The sequence below is a fragment of the Fistularia commersonii genome, chromosome 16, assembly GCF_037954325.1.
Source record: "Fistularia commersonii isolate RoL2024-O1a breed Wild chromosome 16, RoL_Fcom_v1.0, whole genome shotgun sequence".
NCBI lineage: Eukaryota > Metazoa > Chordata > Actinopteri > Syngnathiformes > Fistulariidae > Fistularia > Fistularia commersonii.
The window spans coordinates 11,580,880-11,602,758 of record NC_141299.1 but is presented as its reverse complement, the minus strand read 5'-3'; the positions used below and the strand labels follow the sequence as shown (position 1 = coordinate 11,602,758).

The window sequence follows — 21,879 nt, the reverse complement described above, 5'->3', positions numbered from 1 at the left end:
AGAAACGCAATTAAACAACGTCCGTCGACGTGCATTTTAAAGATCGGAACCGAAAAGTCGTCTGGAGCCACGTGTGATAAGAGGAGGCGACTCGCCGAAGCTGGCGAACCCCCTCGGGGGAGGCGAAGAGGCGGCAGCAGCAGCCCTGCACATCGCCGGGGCCGGTGGAGCGGTGAGAAACTCTGCTTGGGTTTTGCTACGGAGCTATGCCGCTCCTTTGTAGCAGTGAAGGGGGAGTGGAGCAATCTGATTCTTGTGAACTCAGCTCCTCCCATCGCCGCGGCTGCGCAGTTCAATTTTTCACTCTTCTTTTTTTTCCCCCCTCCGAATTTTCACTCCTACTCTGGCTTCCGGACGCCAAGACACACCGCTGCCGCCGAATTTAAAGAGACAGGCGATAGTTATTTTAAATACGATAAACGGTAACCATTGTCCCTCGGCTTATTTAGTTCGACTGTGATGTTCGGTCAAAGTCGCGGTTCGTAGCAGCCCGTCTGTCGGCAGCCTCAGCTCAGCTGGATTTTCCAACCCTCTGCGCTTTGCCGCGACTGTCCAGCCAGGCAAAGTAGGGTTGCTCGCTGGCAGGCTGGCTTCCCGAGCGAGGGGAAGGTCTGTCGGCTAGCCAACACCGAAGCTTCCCTCCTCAAGTTGTGGTAGTGGCTCTCAAGCCTCCTGTCGCCAGGATAATGGCGAAGATTCAGGCGCACAGCACGGCGAAGCAAATAAACCAAATCCAAGAGAAGCCTTACGTTATAACACAAAAGCAAGTGCAGCAGCAGCACTTCCAGAAGCTGAAGGTAAGGAGACAACGGACACGGCCGGGCGAAAAGTCCCTCAGAGTCAGAACCATTTTGTCGGTCGGATCGTTGCACTGGATTTGAGGCTTTTCTGTCTCACAACGTCGAGTTAGTGAAAGCAGCGGCTGGCTAACCTTAGTTAGCTCGTTGGCCTGTTAAAAGTAATTCATTACTCAACGGCGGAACATTGACGGACAGTGTCGAAGGTGGAAGCTGTAATTTATAAACGACCGTCCGAGTGACACAGTTAGCGTTAGTTTCCTATTTACCGTGCGGGGAAAACGCCGCCGAGAGCCGACGTTAACTCAGACATCGGTGGTGGGAAGTTCCTCCTCGTTCGTTTTTTCGGCCACCCCGAACAAAGTGGAGGACGTCAGCCAAGCTAGCCAAGAACGGCGGTTTCACATGATTAGCAGCTTCATTAGACACTTCTTTGTTAACCCGAGGTTTTGGCATTTATTTGTATTTTCATTTTTTCCTATCACGACGCTTGCTGTTGTTGTCGTCTACACGACATTGACCGCGGAGGGCTCGTCCGCGACAAAAGCGACCGTACGAACGCAAACGTGTGTAGGTGTTGTAAGTGTTCGGGGAGTTATTATCGTCCGTTGTTGGCTAGCGCTAGCTCGAACAGCCCCCCCTGAAGATGTGGACTGTTTTGTGAAAAATGCTTTGTGTGAGCTCATTTTAAATAAATCGTAACCCAATCTGGCTCTGGGTTTAGCGGGTACAAAGAAAGCACTGGTTCAGTGAACACAATGTGCTGGTCGTCCTCGGTCACCATTTGTTGAGGGTTTTTTTTTACTTGCACAGCCCGTTCCGCTAACTAGTGTGTGTGTGTGTGTGTGTGTGTGTGTGTGTGTGTGTGTGTGTGTGTGTGTGTGTGTGTTGATAGAGTACTTGAGTTGGACAATGAGGACACCGACCACTAACCCGTTTATGTGTCAGAATCTACCAATGGCACGGAGGAAAATCCGCAGTGTACGCATTTCACTTGTCGAGTCGCTTGCAAATCGATACGACTCTTCTTTTTATTTAAGCTAATTCTGAATGGGGCTAGGAGGCAAACAGTTTGGTCACCGAAGTGCCGACAAGCTGTTTGGGCAAATCTGGTGAAATCTAAACGTGGGTTCGTTTAACATCTCCAACAGCCGCCTTCATCGCCAGCTAAAGTGGAAGTTTGTCCAAATGCGTCCAAACAGTTCCAAGTGGGACTGATAGCTCTCAATACCCTCTCCCCTGTGTTTCAGGTTGAAGATGCCTTGTCATATCTGGACCAGGTCAAGATTCGTTTTGCCAACGACCCAGGCATATACAACAAGTTTCTCGACATCATGAAAGAGTTCAAGTCACAGAGGTATGGTATCATTGATTGAATGTGCAGGTAACGGGTTGATATGCATAAGAAAAGGCGGCGCCTCGTCACCATCAATCTTTAAAGAGTGAACCTGTAAACATTTTGGTGGTCCATTTTTTTATGAGGCTATTCCTCATAAGGATTCTGGAGATGTGTCGGCAGAGCTTAGGTGGGATTGGGTTACTTTGCATAACATCTCATCCAGGGGGTTTACCACACATCTTAATGCTGCCAGAGTTGAGGAAGAAACTTCGGAAGACATCCCTCTCTTGTTATTTAGCTGATACCGTAAAATGTACATGTACATGTAGAAGAAATTATAATTGGAGGCTCGAGTAGACCATACAACTTATTTGTTTGTCTTTCTGATCTGCTCAATAGTATCGACACTCCAGGGGTAATAAACCGTGTGTCACAACTCTTCCATGGACACCCCGACTTAGTTTTGGGATTCAACGCCTTCCTACCACCCGGATATCGGATAGAAGTCCCGAAGAATGGCATGGCTTTCTTGCAGTCTCCTTTCTCTACACAGGTAAGCAGTTGCCCCGGACAAAATGTATGTTCTCAAACAAGTGCTTGATTTGAATTCAACCCCTTGAACCTCTCGACAGTTTTTGTTCCTTTGTACTTCATTTAAATTGAAGATTATACCGTTTATGGACTTACTACGTACTGCTGATTCATTCAAATATGCAGTGTTTAGCTTCCTATGTAAGTTGAGATTGATATTTATTTAGACATACTTTCTAAAGTCGTGGCCAGATTAAGGGGCTTGGGTGGCTCTTTGAAACAATGAGATGTCAGTCTAAAAATTGCCCTTTGGGTATTTAAGAAAATGTCCAAGTTTCTTTAAGATATTTGTCTTACAACACTTTGACCTGGATTGTACATTGCATGGCGCCAAAACCCAGTAAAATACAGGAGCCTCTTCAATAACATTTAATTTGTTACATTTCATCTTTGAATTAAAGGGACCTCGATTTTTACCCTAAGGAACCAAATTGAACACATTTCGCTTTTTTTTAGTTCAGCCAAGAAGCAAGACATAAGCATTTCAGGAAGTGGGAGGCTCTAGTTAAACATGTATTAAGGGTACTTGAGTCACTTACATGCATGTCAAAAATGCGTGCATTAACCCCACTCAGATTGAAGAATTGTTTTTTTTTTTGTGTCAAACCTAGTCAGCTGGCATTTAAATCTCAGATTTTATAATGCAAACTGCACTTGTGAAAAATCTATGGTCAAGCATATCTTGAATACAAGTTTATATGGCAAGTTTGTTAGTCGGCAGGAGCACTATTGGTCTTTTTCCTACGGTATTTTTCTGGGTGTAACATTTATTTTGTTTAGTTCTATTTTGATCTCAATAACTCCCACCTGGCTCTTGACTGCTAAAAGCTTCACAATGTTCACCAGTGGGTGTATCCGTCTGTTTACTGTTAGGTGTTGGGCACCTAGCTCAAAGCTCTGTCTTTAAAATTAATGTTAGTTTTTAGCTGTTTGACACCCCATTAATAAAACCATTGCCATTGGACTTTCTCTGAATTATTCAATGAATGGCTAACCCATAATTAAAATGTGTATCTCTCGAAATCAATGTAACAGTGGTAAAAGACCTAAAAAATTGTCAAATGTTTTTGTATTCACTTGGGGGATTTAAATGAACCGTCTTGAAATTTTAAAAGACTAAATGTTGATATCTAGAGGAAAAGTGTGAGAAAAAAGTATCTCTAACAGTAATAATTTTTATCTTTTCCAATGCTACTATTTTACATCTTATTCAGGTGTCATCCAGTCAGCAGGGAAAGAGTATCACCACCTCTGCAGTGACTGTGACCTCAGGTAGTGCCTCTTCCACTAGCTCTGAAGCTGGACCCGCCCAGACTAGTGAAGTCAAAGCAGCCTCAGTGGAGTCTTCAGCTTCAGTAGGACCTGCAGAAAATCCAAGCAGACTGTCTCTCCCCTTGACGAGCAGAGAGAGCCAAAACCAGGCAACCACCTCATCCGTGTCTCCACCTGCCTCAGAGACTAGCCCAGTAGAGTTTGACAGTGCCATCAGCTATGTAAATAAGATCAAAAATCGTTTTCTGGACCATCCAGAGATCTACAGAGCCTTTCTGGAGATTCTCCATACATATCAGGTACTGTACTGATAGAGAAGTAATATTTTCTCTTGTAACTTTACTGAAAAGTTAAAACTTTTGATATGTGGAAGTGACATTTTGGTCACCAATACTTGGGGTGTTTATTTGGTCCCCAGTCATACAGACTACATTTTGACTGCAGTTAAGCTGTCTGTCCCTCTTTAGTTGATATATGGCATTTTTAAATTTCTAAGTGAAAGTAAGTGTTGGAATGAAATAATGCTCAAGTATCAAACCTTTAGAGGGGTCAGCTTATTAAAGGACAGTCATCATGCCTGTCTCTCCTACATTCAGAATACTGTTCAAATATTGATAGGCTATGGAACATCTCTCAGCTTTGCTTTTCATTCCTTAAATCCTCAGCACACTCGAACCCTGTTTCTCCCCTTTATCCTGTAGAAGGAGCAATTAGAGGTGAAGGAGAGTCGTGGCAGCAGAGGTACCAGTGGAATGACAGAAGATGAGGTGTTTTCCAAGGTTGCTAGTCTTTTCAAGGGACAAGAAGACCTGCTGGCAGAGTTTGGGCAGTTCTTACCAGATGCCAAGAGATCATTGGTCAGTCAAACTGTTGTCAGACATAAAATTATTTCCTTTTCAAACTAGAAATTCAAATTGAAAGTTCTAGGACAAAGTATTTGAGTTCAGTCTTGTAAAGCACACTTCCACCTTCCCCAACGTTCATGTGTTTTGTTTTTTTTCCTCCTTTAGTTCACAGGGAGCTCTCTCACAGGGGGGAAAGAGCAGCTGAAAAGAACAGAGGAAGAGGACACGATAACCAAACAGAACAAAAAGAGGCCCAGACCCATACTACTGCAGCACATGTCCCCGCTACTCAAGGTAATATAGCTACTGCCACACACTGTTTACCATGAACTTCAAAATGCACATGCACCATTTACAGTCATTTTTTCATAGATATACTCATTACAATCCCTTTTTCTTTTCAAAGAAAAAAATGAAGTATTCCTGTACCAAAGATCAGTCCTTTGCTTCAGTCGGCAAACACGGAGTCTTAAGAGAATTCTCTTTTTTTGATAAGGTGAGACATAATTTTTGTAGCAGCAGTGTCGAAATCCTTTTCCCATTTTTTTTTTTTTTTTTTTTTATTCTTTGACCCACTTCCACTTAATTTCTCTGTCTTCTTGATTACACTCTTTTTGTGTTTTTAATGTGTTTTTTTTTTTTTTTGACATTTTTTTCTCCTTCCTCCACTTTTAACTCAGGTTCGTCGTCTATTTAAAAGTCAGGAAGTCTACGAGAACTTCCTTCGCTGCATTGCCTTGTTTAACCAGGAAGTAGTTTCAGGAGCTGAACTGCTGCAGCTGGTCACCCCTTTCCTGGGGTAAGTAGATGGCAAGATGATGAACTAGATAGATGTGTGAACTATCTGTCACTCATAGCTTAATCCATCTCGTTCCAGGAAGTTTCCCGAACTGTACACACAGTTCAAGTCATTTCTGGGGGACAAAGAGCTCTCTCATGCTGTGTCAGGGCTGTCAGATCGTTACATGGAGGGGGGAGGGGGCAGGGAGGTGGATTATGCCTCTTGCAAACGCCTGGGGTCCAGCTACAGAGCTTTGCCCAAGACCTACCAGCAGCCCAAATGCAGCGGGCGGACTGCTTTATGCAAGGAGGTAAAATCCATTTTAAGAGTTATTAGGAGTAATAAATACCCTATCTCTTGATGGCTAACTTTGTGTGTGACGGTTTCTGCAGGTGTTGAATGACACATGGGTGTCGTTCCCCTCCTGGTCGGAGGATTCCACCTTTGTGAGTTCGAAGAAAACTCCTTATGAGGAGCAGCTGCACCGTTGTGAGGACGAAAGATTTGAGGTACTCCTTACAGACAACTGAATGCCGTTTTGAGTTATAGGATGCAATGCATGATGTACATGATCTAAAAAGTTCCCTGACAAATCATATATGAACTCTAGCTAAAGCAATAGAATATATATACATATAAAACCAAGAAAAAAAACATCAGGTTTTATCAAAACTAAATATGAACTTAGCCCATGTTGAATACCACTCCACATATATAACTGTGAAATTTCACAAAGTCTATCAGAGGGAGTAATTCTTCATTTAGAAAAAGCTGTAGGGCAATACCCTCATGTTTGGGAATGGTAACAATTCTTTGAGCACCAATGTCAGAATCCACAGAAAAACCATCAGAAAAAAAAACACCAGAAAAACCGAAAAGCACACTTCCATGTATGTTCCTATTAGCCACATTTTTTAACAATTGTTCTCTTGTGTATTAACGCAGCATTGCTGTCCTGGTCCACAAGCATGTTGTGCTTATTTGAGTTCACCATTATTAATAAAATAGTTTTGATTTAGGTTCATGTTATCTCAAGCAACACCTTCTATAATGGGAACAAACTAGGTTTAAGAATTTGTAATTTTGACATTTGCCTTTGCCTCATCAGGCAAAAGCATAATATTAGAGCCTTTCCAATCTTCAGAAGGGTTTCACTGAGTAAGCATCTATTGAATAAATTACATATTAGTTTGAAAAGCAGTGTAGCAGCAACTTTAAGAAGTTTACCAACTCCTCAGCTTTGTCCAGGAATACCTTTTCTTGTTTTCGCCCACAATGTCACATTTAGGTAACATCCAATTTCCCACCAGAGCTTTAAGTGTCTGCTTTGTTTTGAAGATGTTGGAAAGTAATTAGTTATTTCATTTGGTCTGGTGAAGAACTCTTGCACATTCCACAGATTTTTGAGAATTGCTTGACTTCCAGCACAAGCTGTCTGTTCTATTTTCTTAACCATCAGTTACTGAGCAGTTTTAAGGAAACTTTTTTGTTTGATGACATTTAACATGATGACCCTCTATTAGACAATTTTTGAAAAGGGGTATTGATTTCTGAGGGCCTGCCTGGTTAATGAACAGTCAAAGATCTCATTGATTGATTGATTTTTTTTTCCCAAGTCAAGTTTTTTTCAAAATGGTTTTCATCACTTTCTTGAAAGATTCTAACTAAAGACTAAAGTCTTTAACAGTGGGAAAATCAAATACTTTGGGGTGAGCAACTAACACAATCATTTTCATTGCAACCAACTGCAATTGGTTTTGCATATTAACAAAACTCATCATTAAGTGAAAATAAAATCCATCAAAGTAGAATTATGAATTCTGTCCATGGTTGTAGAAATACACCATTCTTTTGCAAATAGTTCAGATTTAAATGTAGAGGCCTGTAATGATAAACTGGAGATGGGCTGCAGTATTCAAAGTGAAACTGCTGCCAGATTAGTTCAATATAATTGCTCGACTCCCCAGCACGACTAGGAACTTCACCACCTTTCCCACTCCCTCTCTCAAGACTTCCATGTCAATAGTGGTCTTTACACCATCAGATTACAATACAGGTGTTTTCTTGAGAGAGCAGAATCTGGTAATCTAATGACCCTGGTTTTTGTCCTGCCTATATTTAAGTAAGCTTAATGCAAACCCTTAATTGGCAATCTTGATACCGGTTTCAAAAACCAACTATCTGAAAAGATCATAAAATACCATAGCTAAGACAATTGAGTTTGACTACCGCGATTATGTTGACCAGAATATCATCTGTTGAATTGGACTTGTCTCTTTCTGCCGGCTTCAGCAACGGGTCTTTTCTCACCTGCGTTTTCCCTGGAGGTGCTCAATATCAATATTTGTGTCATGTCGTCCAAGCTTGCTCAAGAGGATTTTTCAAATGTTTGTCTCAGCTTTACTCCCAATGTTTGTAGTCCTGTGCTTATTTCCAATGTAGTCCAGCACAGCAAACCAGCTATCCATTTTCTGCTTTGAGTTCATTGTGGTGTGTTAAAATAACTGGACACAAGTAAGAACATCCTAGTGGACCTCTGCTCTTGCCCATCTTGAGTACTAGCATCCCTTCTCCCTTTTCTTCTATCCATTATCAGTTGAATGGACAAAGTTTTTGCGTCGCTAAACATCATTGTAAAAATTCCTTTGTTTGTGCCGGTAACTGGGAAAGTATTGTCACTGTAACCACCTCATCTTCTTCAGAAGAAAATGCTGTACTATGCTGAGGGGGCATTTTTGAGATGCTGTCATTTAGCCAGAGGTGTTCTAGGCCCTTTGGTTCTTCAATTTTGGTTATAACCCAGAAACTCCAGTCCTTTATTATAATAATACTCATAATCCCAAGAGAAAATTGGATCAGAGGGACTTGACTCGAGGATTGACTGTCTTTCAGAGTTCCACAAAGGATCAATCAGATTATTGTAAGACTGACAAGTTTCTTTGCGAAATGTCTGGCAGCCACATCTGTTCACACCTAAAATCTCTTCCCAATACTGCACCCTTACAGCTGGATGTTGTTCTGGAAACAAACCTGGCCACCATCAGGGTACTAGAGAGTGTCCAGAAAAAGCTGTCCCGCCTTTCACCTGAAGATCAGGACAGATTCAGATTAGATGACTGTCTGGGTGGTACCTCTGAGGTCATCCAACGCCGTGCTGTTTATCGGATCTATGGTGACAAGGCTCCCGAGATCATTGAGGGGCTAAAGAGGAGTCCTGCTACTGCGGTGCCTGTGGTGCTTAAGAGGTCAGACCGAGTTCTTTCTCTGATGTGGTAACCATTATTTCACATTCAATCCTTGCCAAGGTATTCAGAAAACATTTAGGATTAAAATGTTAACCATTTCGTGACTAGTGCATATGTACATTTGCAATTGTCGCATATTGCTTTTCTGTCCTGTCTGCACATGCATTAGCAAACTTAATTTGTCATGTTGTTCGAGTGCTTTAATTTTACTTGGGAAGAACAATAAGACCATCCACCAAGTAGTCCTCTCACCTTAGTTTATCCATACCAATTTAAGCTGAGTTAAAAATAGTTTAAATAGACATATTTAAATAGAAATATCAGTGTGTGAAATTGCCTCCAGAAATAAACTGGTGCCATCTCTTCTCATGTGTAATTCACAGCCAAGTTACATGTGTGAGATACACAAGGGACTCAGGTAGTTCACACAGGAGGCATGATGTGACCAAGGCACTGAACAGATTTACAGATTTCATTAGGTTTATCTCACAGCAACTTGATCCAAAGTTTATGGATCTCACCGTTTCTTCACTTGGAATCACTGTGCATAGTGGAAGGGGCTCAACACGAAGGATGTGTTTTGCAAGGCTGACCTGACTCCCTCACTGGATTGATATTTATTAAACTACTATGACAAACAGGTTAATGCAAATGAATGCGGTCATTGTGTTTATGGAGTATTTAGAATGAATCTATGTCATCCATTACAGGTTGAAAGCTAAAGAAGAGGAGTGGAGAGAGGCCCAGCAGGGTTTTAATAAAATTTGGAGGGAGCAGTACGAGAAGGCTTACCTCAAGTCTCTTGACCACCAAGGAGTCAACTTCAAACAGAACGACATGAAGGCCCTGCGGTCAAAGAGTCTTCTCAATGAAATCGAAAGTGTCTATGATGAGGTAATTTCTTTTTCTTTTTTCTGTCAGTTGGTAGTAAAGAAACATATGGAGTGGACTGGCACATGCTATTATTTCATAAAAAGTACAGGAGGCAGAACTGGGGATGCTGGTGGACACTCCAGCCGCGGTTTTATCCAAGGTAGTCTGTCAAGTTTACTTTCTGAAGGGAAAAAGTAGGCTTGAATCGTCATGTATCTCTTTATTTCGTATAATCGTGTAAACCATGTCACTGTATTTATGTTCACATGAAGTCATTCTTACACAAATTAGCAAAGAATATTGCCCTTGTGTTTTTCAGCATGTGTCCAGATCTCAGAGCTTGTTCACAGCTTTTCTTGTAGAAACCACTATTTTCCCTATTCCCGGTTGACTTATTTCCTTGAGATTAGAAGTTAGTCACCATGAAAATTGGAATAATTACAAAACTGATTTAGCAATTTCCTTCTCTCTCATGTTTCTTTCACATTCTGACATTATTCCACAGAATTTGTTGAAACGCCAGAAGTTTGATCCTGTTGACAATATTCACTGTTGCAAAATCTAATGTGCAAGTAAATGTACTGAATGAGTGAAGCGAAAGACAGAAGCGAGTGGTTGGTTGTTCCCAGTGTATAAGTGGCTGAGAGTTAGATGTTTACTTTTGTTTGAATTCGCTGCACTTCACAAGAGCAGTTTTTGTTTAATTTGCATAGGCCTTTCAACTCACAATCTGTTTTTAAGGAGATAAACGATTAATTTAGTTTCATGTCCCTGTAGTGTTTTGATTTTAAAAAACGACATGTATTTATTTTTAATAGGCCCTTTTAAACTTAACACGTGATCATCTTGTATCTCACTCTGTTCATCAGAGACAGGAGCAGAGCACAGAGGAGGGAGGAGTTGGCCAGCAGAGTCGCAACGGCTCTGGTTCAGCTTCATCGAGTGAACCTCATATGGTGTTTACATATGAGGACAAACAGATCCTTGAGGATGCAGCATCTCTTATCATCTACCATGTCAAACGTCAGCCCACTATCCACAAAGATGACAAGGATCACATCAAGCGCATTATCCAGCACTTTGTCCCTGACCTGTTCTTCTCGCGGCGTGGTGAACTCAGCGACACCGAAGAGTGGACAGATGAGGAGGCTGAGCTAGAGGAGGGAGGAGAGAGAGGAGCAGCTGGAACAACAGCACCAGCTGGAAATGGTAATACTACTAATGGATCAGGAGCAGCAGTAGCAGCCACAGGGAGTCAGTCTCAACCCCAACCAAACCAGGGCCAGATCCAGTCCCAGCAGCAACTGAACAGTGAGTCCAGACGGAGGCGCTGTAGCCCATCCCAACCTGCAGACAGCGAGGCCTCTGCCCCATCCAGTAGCACAAGTCAAACGGCACCAACCACCGGGTCAACCTCTGGATCGACACCCATGGAGACAGGTTCGGGTGCAGTCGCGGAGAAGGTGGACCTTCGTGACCCTGAAGCGGAGCATCAGAAAGAGCTGGATGGAGTCTACAATCTTTTTTTTGTTAACAACAACTGGTATTTCTTCTTGCGGTTGCACCAGACTCTGTGCTCGCGGCTGCTGCGAGTTTACCGACAGGCGGAAAGGCAGCTGCTAGAGCACCGAGCTGAGCAGAGCAGGGAGAGGCTGCTGATGGCAGAGGGTAGGAGGGAAAAAGCCTGTGACCTGGCCATGGAGCTCCGATTAAAACAGCCCAGTAAGTTCCCCCACCAGTAGATTGTACAGTTTAGATCACCAGCTTGACCCGGTAGATTTTGAGTCAAACCGCTGACAGATGTTGTGAAAAATATGCCTTGAAATTGATTATAAGCTGTGGAACTACACTTTCAGTTTAATTGGTGGCCATTGAATTAGTTCTCAGTTATTTTTGCAGTTTAAATGTTAGGGGTTCGATGCATGATATCAAATGGTTGTTTGAAATCTCCAGAACGACGGTTTGTTGTTTGCTCTGCTGTTATTCAGAGCTGTACAGTAAGCACGTCAGACACATTGATAATGAATTTACTGCACTATTATGTGATACTGTAGGATTTTCTGATCTTTTGAAATAATCTATTTTGGCAACTTGACTATATTCTGCTTTCTGCATTCTACAATTTTTGTAATGTTGTAAGTTGGCCTTCTTTAATGTCTACCACCAGAAGATATCAGATGTACTTGCAGTCACTGTTCATGAACTGGGATTAGATAGTTATAGGTTTTATCTCTAAAATATAGAATATTAATCATCGGTCGGACGTTTTATTAGATGCTTCTACTTTACTCACAATTTAATATTCTCTGCCTGTGAGAGAAAATTATGTCCGCTTCATCCCACAATATTTTCTTAGTGATACTGATCCTCAACAACACTCTTAACATAATGAAAACCCACTGCACCCTCAGGTGAGGTGGAGTTAGAGGAGTACTACCCCGCCTTCTTGGACATGGTCCGTAGCCTGTTGGATGGCAACCTGGATTCCACGCAGTACGAAGACACACTGAGAGAAATGTTCACCATTCATGCCTACATTGGCTTCACCATTGACAAAGTGATTCACAACATCATTCGGCAGGTAAGTAGTTTCACTAAGAGCAGAGGCAAATATAATTGCATTCTTTTATTTGGGTTGAAACATGTCCACGTTGTACTGTCCTCTGTGATTGACCCTTCAATTCTCCATTTGGTGTTCCTGCAGCTGCAACACCTAGTGAGCGACGAGGTGTGCCTGCAGGTGGTTGATCTTTACCTGGCTGAGAGGAAAAGGGGTGCCGCTGGGGGGAATCTGTCTTCCCAGTGCGTTCGAGCAGCGTGGGAGACCAGCTACCAGTGGAAAGCTGAGAGAGTTATGGCTGAAGAGAACTGCTTCAAGGTGAGAGCAAAGGTCTTGATGAATGTAAAATTGCGATGTGACAACAATAGTTGATTTGTGTCTCATAAAATTAGGGCAACAGCTGAAAGTGTATGTAAAATAAATATATACAAAAATGCCCCTTAGTTCAAAACTGCAACACACAACAAACACATTTTTAGGAACTGCTCTTTAACCTGCTGATTTTTATCAAAAGATATTTTCCCGAATTACATTTTAGATTTGGTATTTCGTGTACTTCGATACATAAAGGTCATGATTTATCTTCACGATATCTGCCGAAATGTTTCAAGGAAAAATGTTTCTAACCCGGCAACCTTCATGTTCACTGTGAAAAGCCATTTACTAAATCATATGAAAATAGTCAATCTTCATTGCCTGCGCTCGTGAATGTCACGCAGTGTACAATGTTTTGCTCGGGTACAGGAGTAGATATTGCTATCTATGGGTTTCAACTCAAATGTAAGATGTCCACTTGTTAAAAGCAAGACAATCAGAGGCCATTACAGGTTTATTTGTGTTCTTGCATCCCCTTTACTGTTACAGCAGCTCTATTTTGTTTCATCTGAAGGGATTTATTCCAGGTGGTTCATTCTGAATCCGGCTGTAGTCGGGTGTGTGATTTGTGTTTTGCCATTTTTCCATTAGGTGATGTTCATTCAAAACAAGGGTCATGTTACAATGACCATTGAGCTTCTGGACACCGAGGAGGCCCAGGCTGACGACCCGCTAGATGTACAGGTGAATACATGCATGATCATAAATGACTCTTGTCAAAGTAATAAACATTGGAATCACTGTAGTTGATTAAACTGAAGTTTGTTCTGTGTCTTGCTCTCAGTGCTTGTCCAGCTACATGGAGCAGTTTGTCGGAACAGAGTCAAGTCTGTGTTCTCAAGCAGAGGGTTACTTCTTCAAACCTGTATTTCTTCCCAGGTATGACCGATGCACGCTACATTTCCAATATCCCCATCATTTTTTCCACAAAGCAGCTTTGTTGTTTGTTCTTTGTATTGAATGTTGTCGCGTGAGAAATATCACTAAAAATGAATGAGGATCTTGCTTTCCAACTGCAGACATCAAAGTTTAAGTTACATTATAACAAAATCAGAGGTAAATTATATTGTAGCTTTGTGCTTTCAAATTGTTTCTGCTGCCCCCAAGTGGTGTAAAACAGGAAAATTAGGTCTACAGTTGGAACCGAATGGTAAATTTCAGGCCTTGCATGATCCGCAGAATCCATTTATCAGGGCAGTGAGGGTTTCTAGCATGTTTGCCCAGGGACACTCAAATGCGACGTCCTTATTCCTTTATAGGAATACATTATCTATAGCTTTAGCTTGTTACTAACTAAAGTGGAAATGTCGTTGTTGAGTTTTATTTGTTTGACTTTGTTTACCAACTGTTAGCTAAGTCAAGCATTGAGTGTGATCGCTGGTCAAATGCCCCCCCACGCCCCACCATCAGTTTTACAGTGTTCACTCTTATTGTACCTGATAAAAGTAATTAAATAACCTTGTCAAAGTACATTGTTTCCTCTCAGTAAGCCAGTTACTGGAGACACCACTGATCCATTAAAGTTCAGTCAGTGAAATGTAGGAAATGCTGTGGTGTATAAATTTGATCCATTTGTCTTTAATGGGAATGATCTGTTTTGAAAGTTTATGAAATACATTTGACCCTCAGCATAGTTTGTGGAAAAAATGTTTGTTTGTTTTTTTTTTTTTCTCCAAAGATAGCTTGATAATCAATACAACACTACAGCTGTGATCGTTCGTCCATCCATTTTCTACCATTTCCTGTAACTCCGATCCATTTCAGTTCAAAGGGTTCACCTAAAGGTCCCCGGTTGCTTTTAGATGAATAAAGGTGCGTTTTCCTTTCAGGAACCTGCGTCGGTTCCGCCGCTGGCAGGTGCGGCAGGTGGAGGCAATGCGCTGCAGAAGAGAGTGGCACCGTCAGCTTGGCGTGGAGAACGCCGGGAGCCTGGACTGCCGCTTCAAACTCAACACTCACAAAATGGTGTTTGTCATGAACTCCGAGGATTACATGTACCGCAGAGGAGCGCTGGTGAAGGCCCGGAAGGTAGGTTTTTTTTTTTTTTTCCGCTGAAGGTCATTGAAAACGGACTCGCCCGTTTTAAGCTTGTCGAATCCCTCGTGTCTCCCTGACAAGGCTTTAACAGCCTCTCCTCCTCCACAGTCACAGCACAGAGTGGCGGCCAACCAGCATGAACGCTTTGACAAGTGGCACCAAGGCTGGCTGGCCAATCACGTCCCGGCTTCGGCCGAACGCTCAGTTCAAAATTGGCTGATGGGCGAAGAGGAGGAGGACATGATCCCCTGCAAGACCACCTGCCTGTCAACCGAGGTGAAAGGTCAGACGGTCAACAGATACCAAGTTCAGTACAGTAGTAGCAAAGCCCCTGCCTCACCATAGAGCCGGACACACGCAGTCGTCCACAAATACACACCAAGATAAATGCATGGACATACAGGACATTCGCACACTAAACCTTTCAGAACCGCGTCTCTTCCTCTGCAACATGTTCACTCACTCACTTCTACTGGCAGAAGGAAAGAGTGGGAGAAAGACACGCAGCCCCTAGACTGTAGACATCAGCCCGGTGAGTCAGTGAGTGGGTGCACAGTCAGCGGAACGTGGGCCAACGGTGAAGTAATAAGACAAGAGGGCACAAAAAGTAGCCCGCCCCCTCCCAAGAATCATCAGTCGAGCTCCTCTGGCAGCACGGAAGGTTGATGAGACCGATGGACAGAGAAAATTGAAAGTTATGAGATCATGGAATTTAAGAAATGTGAATGTCTTTTTTTTTTTTTTTTTTTTTTTTCCTTTTGGGGTCTTTTTTTTTTTCTTTTGGGGTCTTTTTTTTTTTTTTTTTTTTTTTTTTTTTTAAGTCAAGTGTAGTTTTTAGCTTCTAAAGCCAGAGAGCCTTCTGCTTGTTGGTTGATTTATGCTTGTTTATATGGAGAGATAATGGTAAACGTGTGTATGTATGTGTATCCTGCTCTCTTCATTTGTCTGTTTGTATGCCCAGTGCAGACTTCACAACTCTGGAAATCCCATTATTTCTGTATGTGCATATATACAACAGGTGGCCTGCATTTTTATATATGCATTTACACAAAATGATGCATCTAAAAATCTTGTGGTTCTTTACAGTGTTTTCTGTTAGCCAACTCTTGATGTTTGCATCATTTTCTTTTTGTATTTTTTTTTCTTTTTGTGTTGTAGGTAAACAAGTTATCACCAGGGCAACAAGGAGTCCTTAAACTTAATTGATTTAATAATAATGATGAAGCATTCAAATTATGTATCATAATCATGATTTCTTTGTGTTGTCTGTTTTTTGCATACTGACATTGAAAAATAAAAGCAAAAATATCAGTGTTAAAATAGAATGTATAACATTTATCCTGTATCAGTTATAATGAAATAAACAACCTAGTTGTGACCTTCTTAAGATTTTGATTGGCAGGTGCTTGTTGGTCTTAGGGAAGTTAAACGGAAGACTCTGTTGATCAGAACCTTTTAAATTAGTCAGCAGCAAAAAAAAACAAACTTTACAGGTCCTTTCTAACTGCTCCTCCGCTTCCAGGTGAAGCCCAAGGGCTGACACAGATCCTTCTGGAACGGCAAAATTGTAATGTATGTAGGACGGCTCTGTTTTCCACGTTAATATCCTGTCACCACTTTTATTCTCAAAGGTCCTGACAAAGACAGTTGGTTGATGATTTTTTAACAGAAAACTTCCTTTGGTTTTAAAGGTTCTTTGCAGCGGTTCGACACAAAAACATTTCAACAAAAAACTAAACAAAAACAAATGCGACGTCTGAACAAGTTCCCTGAACCTTGTCTTCGATTGATTTGTTACTCTTGCTGTCACCACTAGGGCAGAGACATCTTTGAAGGAGAAAGTGTTACAAATTCCTTCAAGTGCAACACAAAACACCACTTAACATCAGGGTTGGTGCTCCTTAATACCCAACAGATACCTCATTTAAACAGTGCTGTGGATTCCCCCAATGTGAAGTTGGTATTTTCTGCATATTAGCTCTGGTTTTTGAAATCGCTGGAAAATAATGACCCCAAAAAAATACGCAAACTTGAAAAAGAAATGGCACAGTATTTTTCACATCAGAGAGCAAATGTGTGATCATGAGGGAATGTCGGAATCTTGAGCCTGAGGTAATTTTTTTTTATTTACTTAGCCTAATTTTAGATTTGTACGACTATATATATACACATATATATATGTCCTTCACCTAATAAAACTAAGCAGATGAGGAAGAAATGTGCATGTTCCAGTAATGCAGGTCTCCATTGAGGTCCATTGAAGTCCTTTACGTTTGCAACAGAAAACAGGGTCTGGAGACGGAGTGAGCTTTAAAAATAATCGTGGTTTATAAAACCCAGATATGACAGAATCACCAAAGTGTATACAGAAATACAAATACAATCAGGAACAGTGCTAAACACCTGGCATGTACAAACTACTCCGTAAAAGGGGGAGGATGAACAAGAATAAGACATTTTCCTTTCTTTTGTCTTAACGTCTCTTAAAATCACATTTAGCCACAAATGTTATTTCTATTATCTTGTTTTTTTAATTTTATCAAAGAACATCCATCTAACGGTCTACAGGAACGATCACAGTCAACTAGATTTGAGAGAAAGTACAAACAACACCTGCGAGAGAGGGGCGGGGGTGAACACTTATTGAGCACTTGAACGTCTTAGGGGTTTTAGCAAGCAGAAAAGCAAAACAAAAATCATCCGATTTACACCCATGAGAGAAATGGCAGGGTTCAATGTAATCATTGGAGTATGTACAAACACCCTGTGTGGTTCGTGAACAGACACCGGCCGCTGAATCAGTGTCCTCGTGTCCTGGGGAAGGTCGGAGGCCTCTGGACGAGAGAACCACGACTCCTCTCCAGGCAGTCTTCAAAGCGTCCTCCCCAGCGAGGGTTCCCCCGCACCGGCGTCTGCCCCCTTTTGTGTCAAAGTGCTTCTGTTTGCAGGGCCGTTTACACCGAAGATGGAACGTCCACAGTAGTTTCATGCACATTCACAAATGTACACTTGAAAAAAAAACAAAAAAAGTATCACAGCTTCAGGACACAGGCTTGCCCCCGCCTTAATGATCCCACACCCCCCCCAAAAAAAGGATCACCAATCCTCGAAATAAGAGGGAATCATTAGCAAGGTATGAACAATCATATTTTTGTTGTTCTTTTTTTTTCCCCTTAATGTTCTATTTTCTTCTTTTTATACAAACACGTTTCCAACAGATTTACACATGAAAAAGAGTGCAGGATTGTTAACAATTAAAAACAACCAAAAAAAAAAAAAAAAAAGGCTCATCATCTACAAAATACTGCTTTATCTCAGAGCAAAGATGGGAACATCTGACATCACTTATCGTCACAGTGGCTCCCATGATCGCAAATATACACATCATGTTGAATAAATTAAGATCTATGTACAATGTAAAACAAAAAGCAGCATGCAGGCAAGACAACAGCTTTTTCTTCCTTTCTATTTTCTTTTTTTTGAATTTTTTTTTTTACAAAACTCACAGAGCGACTATGTGTGCGTGTCATTTGTTCATCGGTGAACCGAGCCACGTGTGTTTGAACGGACAAGGAAGCTACCATCTTCTCGCTAAACTGATTGAAGACCTTCTTAAGGTTTCCCACTGAGCTTTGGTGGGAGAAAACAGCGGAGGCGCGGACCAGGATGTTCCCTGACGTTCCCTCAGCTCGGTCTTGTGACCGGCTGGTGGTGACGGCAGCGCCGCGGGGGGAGAAAAACAAGAGCACAGGAGCGAAAAACACACGGCCAGCATGAAGACTGCAAAAAAAAAAAACACGTTAAAAGGGGCAGCTGGTTGTGGATTCCAAGGAATTTTACAATCCAATATAGGCGATTTGGCTTCAACTAATGCACCCCAAATCAATTTCTTTCATCTACGGATAATTTATCCATCTAAAGAATCAGCAATAACGCAACATGCATCATTGGCTTTTACTTTCAGGAGCTGTTGCTTGAACGGACGTCTGGTGGGTCTAGACATTTAATTTTTTTTTTTTTTTAATGTCGAACTCATTTTGCTTTCCGACCGAAACGTTAACATCCATCCGATGCTTCCATTTCGTCACTTTTATGAATGTCACTCCTGTGCTTTTTAAAAAAATCCGATATCGGTTTGAATCGGAAGAAAGGAAGGCCTCGGTAAGCCTGACTTGTTTTTCCAACTTATTTCACATTTCGGAGCGGATTCCTCATATCTACTCGCATCGCAGCGCTTGCTTGTTTATGGCACCTTCATAAAATGGGCTAATTTAATTTTAAAAGCAGTCCGCAATTCCTCCTCTGGCCTTGCTCTGGGCCCGGGAACCCGTGGTGTCTCTGTTCGACAATGCCACTGAGCATCTGAAGTCAAAACACATGTTATTCCAGTCATGTTGCCGGGATTCCCTGCAGGACATCACATAAAACACTCGCTTGTGCAAAGAAAAAAAAAAATGAAATAAAAAATAATAAACGCTCCAAATTAGCTCCGGGGTCGCGGGCAGGTTAGGCGCAGGAAACTACCGCGGCCCTGAAAAACATTCATGTAAAAGAATCAAACTTCGGCTGTTCCCGCAAAGATCAGCCACGGGCGTAGGTTGTAGCTGATAGGGCACTTGAAGACGACGCGACGACTCATACGGGGTTCGGACGATTAATCCGGGATCGAATCTGGCACTGAGAAAATGAACATTCCCGCTTGTTAGAAAAGATAATAACAATCGCTGTGTGGGGGCTCCAACCAGCGTCACCGACATAAACAACACAAGTACATCACCACTACATTTACACTAATAATGCACTAAATATCAAGAATTTCCAAACGCCAGAAACGTTTGAATCAAAACATTCCAGTTATAAGTGCGGTTTATTTTCCTCATGTTTGTATATTAGATGCGCTTTTCCCGCAAGTGCCTCCAGGGCGGAGATAGAACGCAAACTATAAAATCTATATTAATAGAATAAACTAAGAAAAAAAAAGAAGACCGCGTATAAAAAAGAATCAACGAGTACAAACCAGTTGATTTTTGCTCTGATATGCTGTGACGTGTGTTGAGTCCTTTCACTGATAGATGATTAGTCTTTTGATTTTTAATTTTTTTTTTTGTTTCCCTGTTGATCCTATTGTAAACAGTCATCTGTCGCCTCGCTATGCATTTTTTTTTTTACTAAAGAAATCCAAAGTGAAAAAACACATCGAAAGAAAAGTAAAAAAAAGCAGTCTAAAAAAAAGGCTCCTTTTTTTTTCCTATTTTCTTTTTTTTTTTTTTTTTTTTTTTACAAAGGGAGAGGATAATCCCGGGGGCAGTGTGGTCTGTCGTGGGCCTGTAAAAGGCGTCGTCTTGGCAACTGTCCGTCAGTCGGTCCGTCTGTGTGGCATTAACTCTCCCCTCAGCTGTAGCAACACCTTCCTATGCTTGTGCTTCAGCAGGTGTGTGTGTGTGTGTTTCTGCACTGTATTATGTGTGTTTCATTATGTGTGTGTGTGTGTGTGTGTGTGTGTGTGTACATCATGTACGTTTACACAGATACAGACCAGATAGACTCACAAGGACATAAAGATGAGGTAAGTTGTCAGATGTGAGGGACACCTGGTGTCCGCACTCATTTAAAGGTTTAGACTGAAGGTTGATTTTACACTTAAAATTATACCAAGGGCTGAGGTTAGTGTACTATGTTATGTGTTTGTGTTTGTGTGTGTGTGTCCGTGTACAGACTCAGCTGAAGGCCTCATCATCCGTGTCTTCGATTAGCACCTTTGTGTCCTTTTTGGATCTAAGAGAGAGGATTGAGAGAACTTGTTGGCCGTTTAAAAAAAAAGTAAGAATTTAAATTAGTGGCAAAACAAGAGGGGAACCGGAGTGGCGGCGCATTGCGGTGAAAATATATAAACAATTTGCTCGGTGATGCTTGCGCTGTTTATTACAAACCTCCGACCAGTCTCAGCATGGGAAAACAAAAAGCATTCAGGTTGGTCTGAATTACGTGAAAATGGGATTTAAATGTCAAAACAACTGAGAAATGCTCTATGATACAATATAAATTGCATGAAAATAATGATATCAGATAAAAGATCAAGATGAGATGATTTTTTTTTTTTTTTTTTTTGGACTTCACCAGCCTGTTCCGTCAGACTTCTGTTAATAAATAGTGTCTCAAACAATGAACCGGATATGAAGTTTACTCCATCTGCGATTATTTATTTGTGTTTTAGAAGGAGTTGGCACGACCTGTGAGACATCAAATTCTTCCTCTCAGGTGCATTTGAAAAACTACAATCGACCCGAACGGGACAACAATAATATGAAGCCGTAGCGAAAGTTCAGGATAGAAGCGGCAAAGTGTAATAGTGTTATTAAAGATTTATGAATCCGATTTTTTGCTCGAATGAACTTGTCCTTGAACCGGTGTGTGTCGGGTGTCTTACTGTGAGGAGGACAGCAGGGGGCGGCGCAGCGAGAGGCTGTAGGACCTCTTCCAGGTCTTCTTGCCGGAGCGGTTCCGGACGCCGTCCTCCTGGTCCATCATCTGCTCCAGAAGCGTCTGGTCGTCGGCGTTGAGCGGCGCCACTGAAATATCCCGCACAGCACGAAACTCACCGCAGTTGTTCAGGTGCTCGTTCTCAAGACGGAAGAAGTTCCACACAAAGCGCCTGCGGACGGGACGGGATTGTTTGAGACAAGGTTTTATCTTGACGACCGAACAAGCGAACAGTACGAGAACGTCATTGGTGCTCAGACCCACCTGAAGACCTCAAGGGGAGCCAGAACCGTGGCTACGATGTCACCCACCGAATGGATCTTGGTCATGGTGGTCAGAGAAATTTGGATGGTCCATGCAAAACGCAGGATCACATCTTCTAGGATTGCACAATAGTAGTAGGCCTATACACAAGGGAAACAATGTTAGTGTGTATGTGTGTGTGTGTGTGTGTTGAGGGGCGTTTGAGTGAAGCCATGCCTTGTGTGGATAAACAATTTCTTCTCGGAGGAAGGTGTTTTCTCCAGCGCCGCGGTCAAAAAGACCCCAGTCCATACGCAGGTCCCAGATCAGCGTGTACAAGGAGCTGATGGTTGAGAATATGATCAGCATGTAGAAGAACATGTCCGCATCCGTGTGTCCTTGTTCTGCAATAAACAGCATAGAAAATAAAGGAAATGATTC

The 21,879-nt window shown here is 42.0% G+C and overlaps 2 protein-coding genes across 3 annotated transcripts in view; one reads left to right on the top strand and one right to left on the bottom strand.

Moving 5' to 3' along the window:
* Positions 1-383: 383 nt before the first annotated feature.
* Positions 384-16,098, top strand: sin3b (SIN3 transcription regulator family member B). Of its 2 annotated transcripts, none has more exons than XM_086161198.1 (19): positions 384-797; positions 2,048-2,154; positions 2,536-2,689; positions 3,942-4,298; positions 4,701-4,856; positions 5,010-5,138; positions 5,251-5,340; positions 5,525-5,643; positions 5,722-5,935; positions 6,018-6,134; positions 8,632-8,870; positions 9,581-9,764; positions 10,613-11,465; positions 12,155-12,324; positions 12,448-12,621; positions 13,270-13,362; positions 13,463-13,557; positions 14,508-14,706; positions 14,824-16,098. In XM_086161198.1, the coding sequence occupies exons 1-19, from the start codon at positions 687-689 to the stop codon at positions 15,058-15,060; spliced, it is 3,798 nt and encodes a 1,265-aa protein (XP_086017324.1). In that variant the 5' UTR covers positions 384-686; the 3' UTR covers positions 15,061-16,098. The 2 variants fall into 2 exon arrangements, with proteins under 2 accessions (XP_086017324.1, XP_086017325.1); XM_086161199.1 differs by lacking the exon at positions 384-797 and adding an exon at positions 1,057-1,243.
* Positions 16,099-17,020: 922 nt separating this feature from the next.
* xpr1a (xenotropic and polytropic retrovirus receptor 1a) overlaps positions 17,021-21,879 on the bottom strand; it is a 61,489-nt gene continuing 56,630 nt past the window's right edge. The window contains exons 12-15 of the mRNA XM_086161201.1: positions 21,676-21,842; positions 21,460-21,599; positions 21,143-21,367; positions 17,021-20,490 (exon numbers count right to left, since the gene is read on the bottom strand). Coding sequence (XP_086017327.1) covers positions 20,433-20,490; positions 21,143-21,367; positions 21,460-21,599; positions 21,676-21,842 — 590 coding nt within the window. The 3' untranslated portion in view covers positions 17,021-20,432. The remainder of the gene's footprint in view (positions 20,491-21,142; positions 21,368-21,459; positions 21,600-21,675; positions 21,843-21,879) is intronic.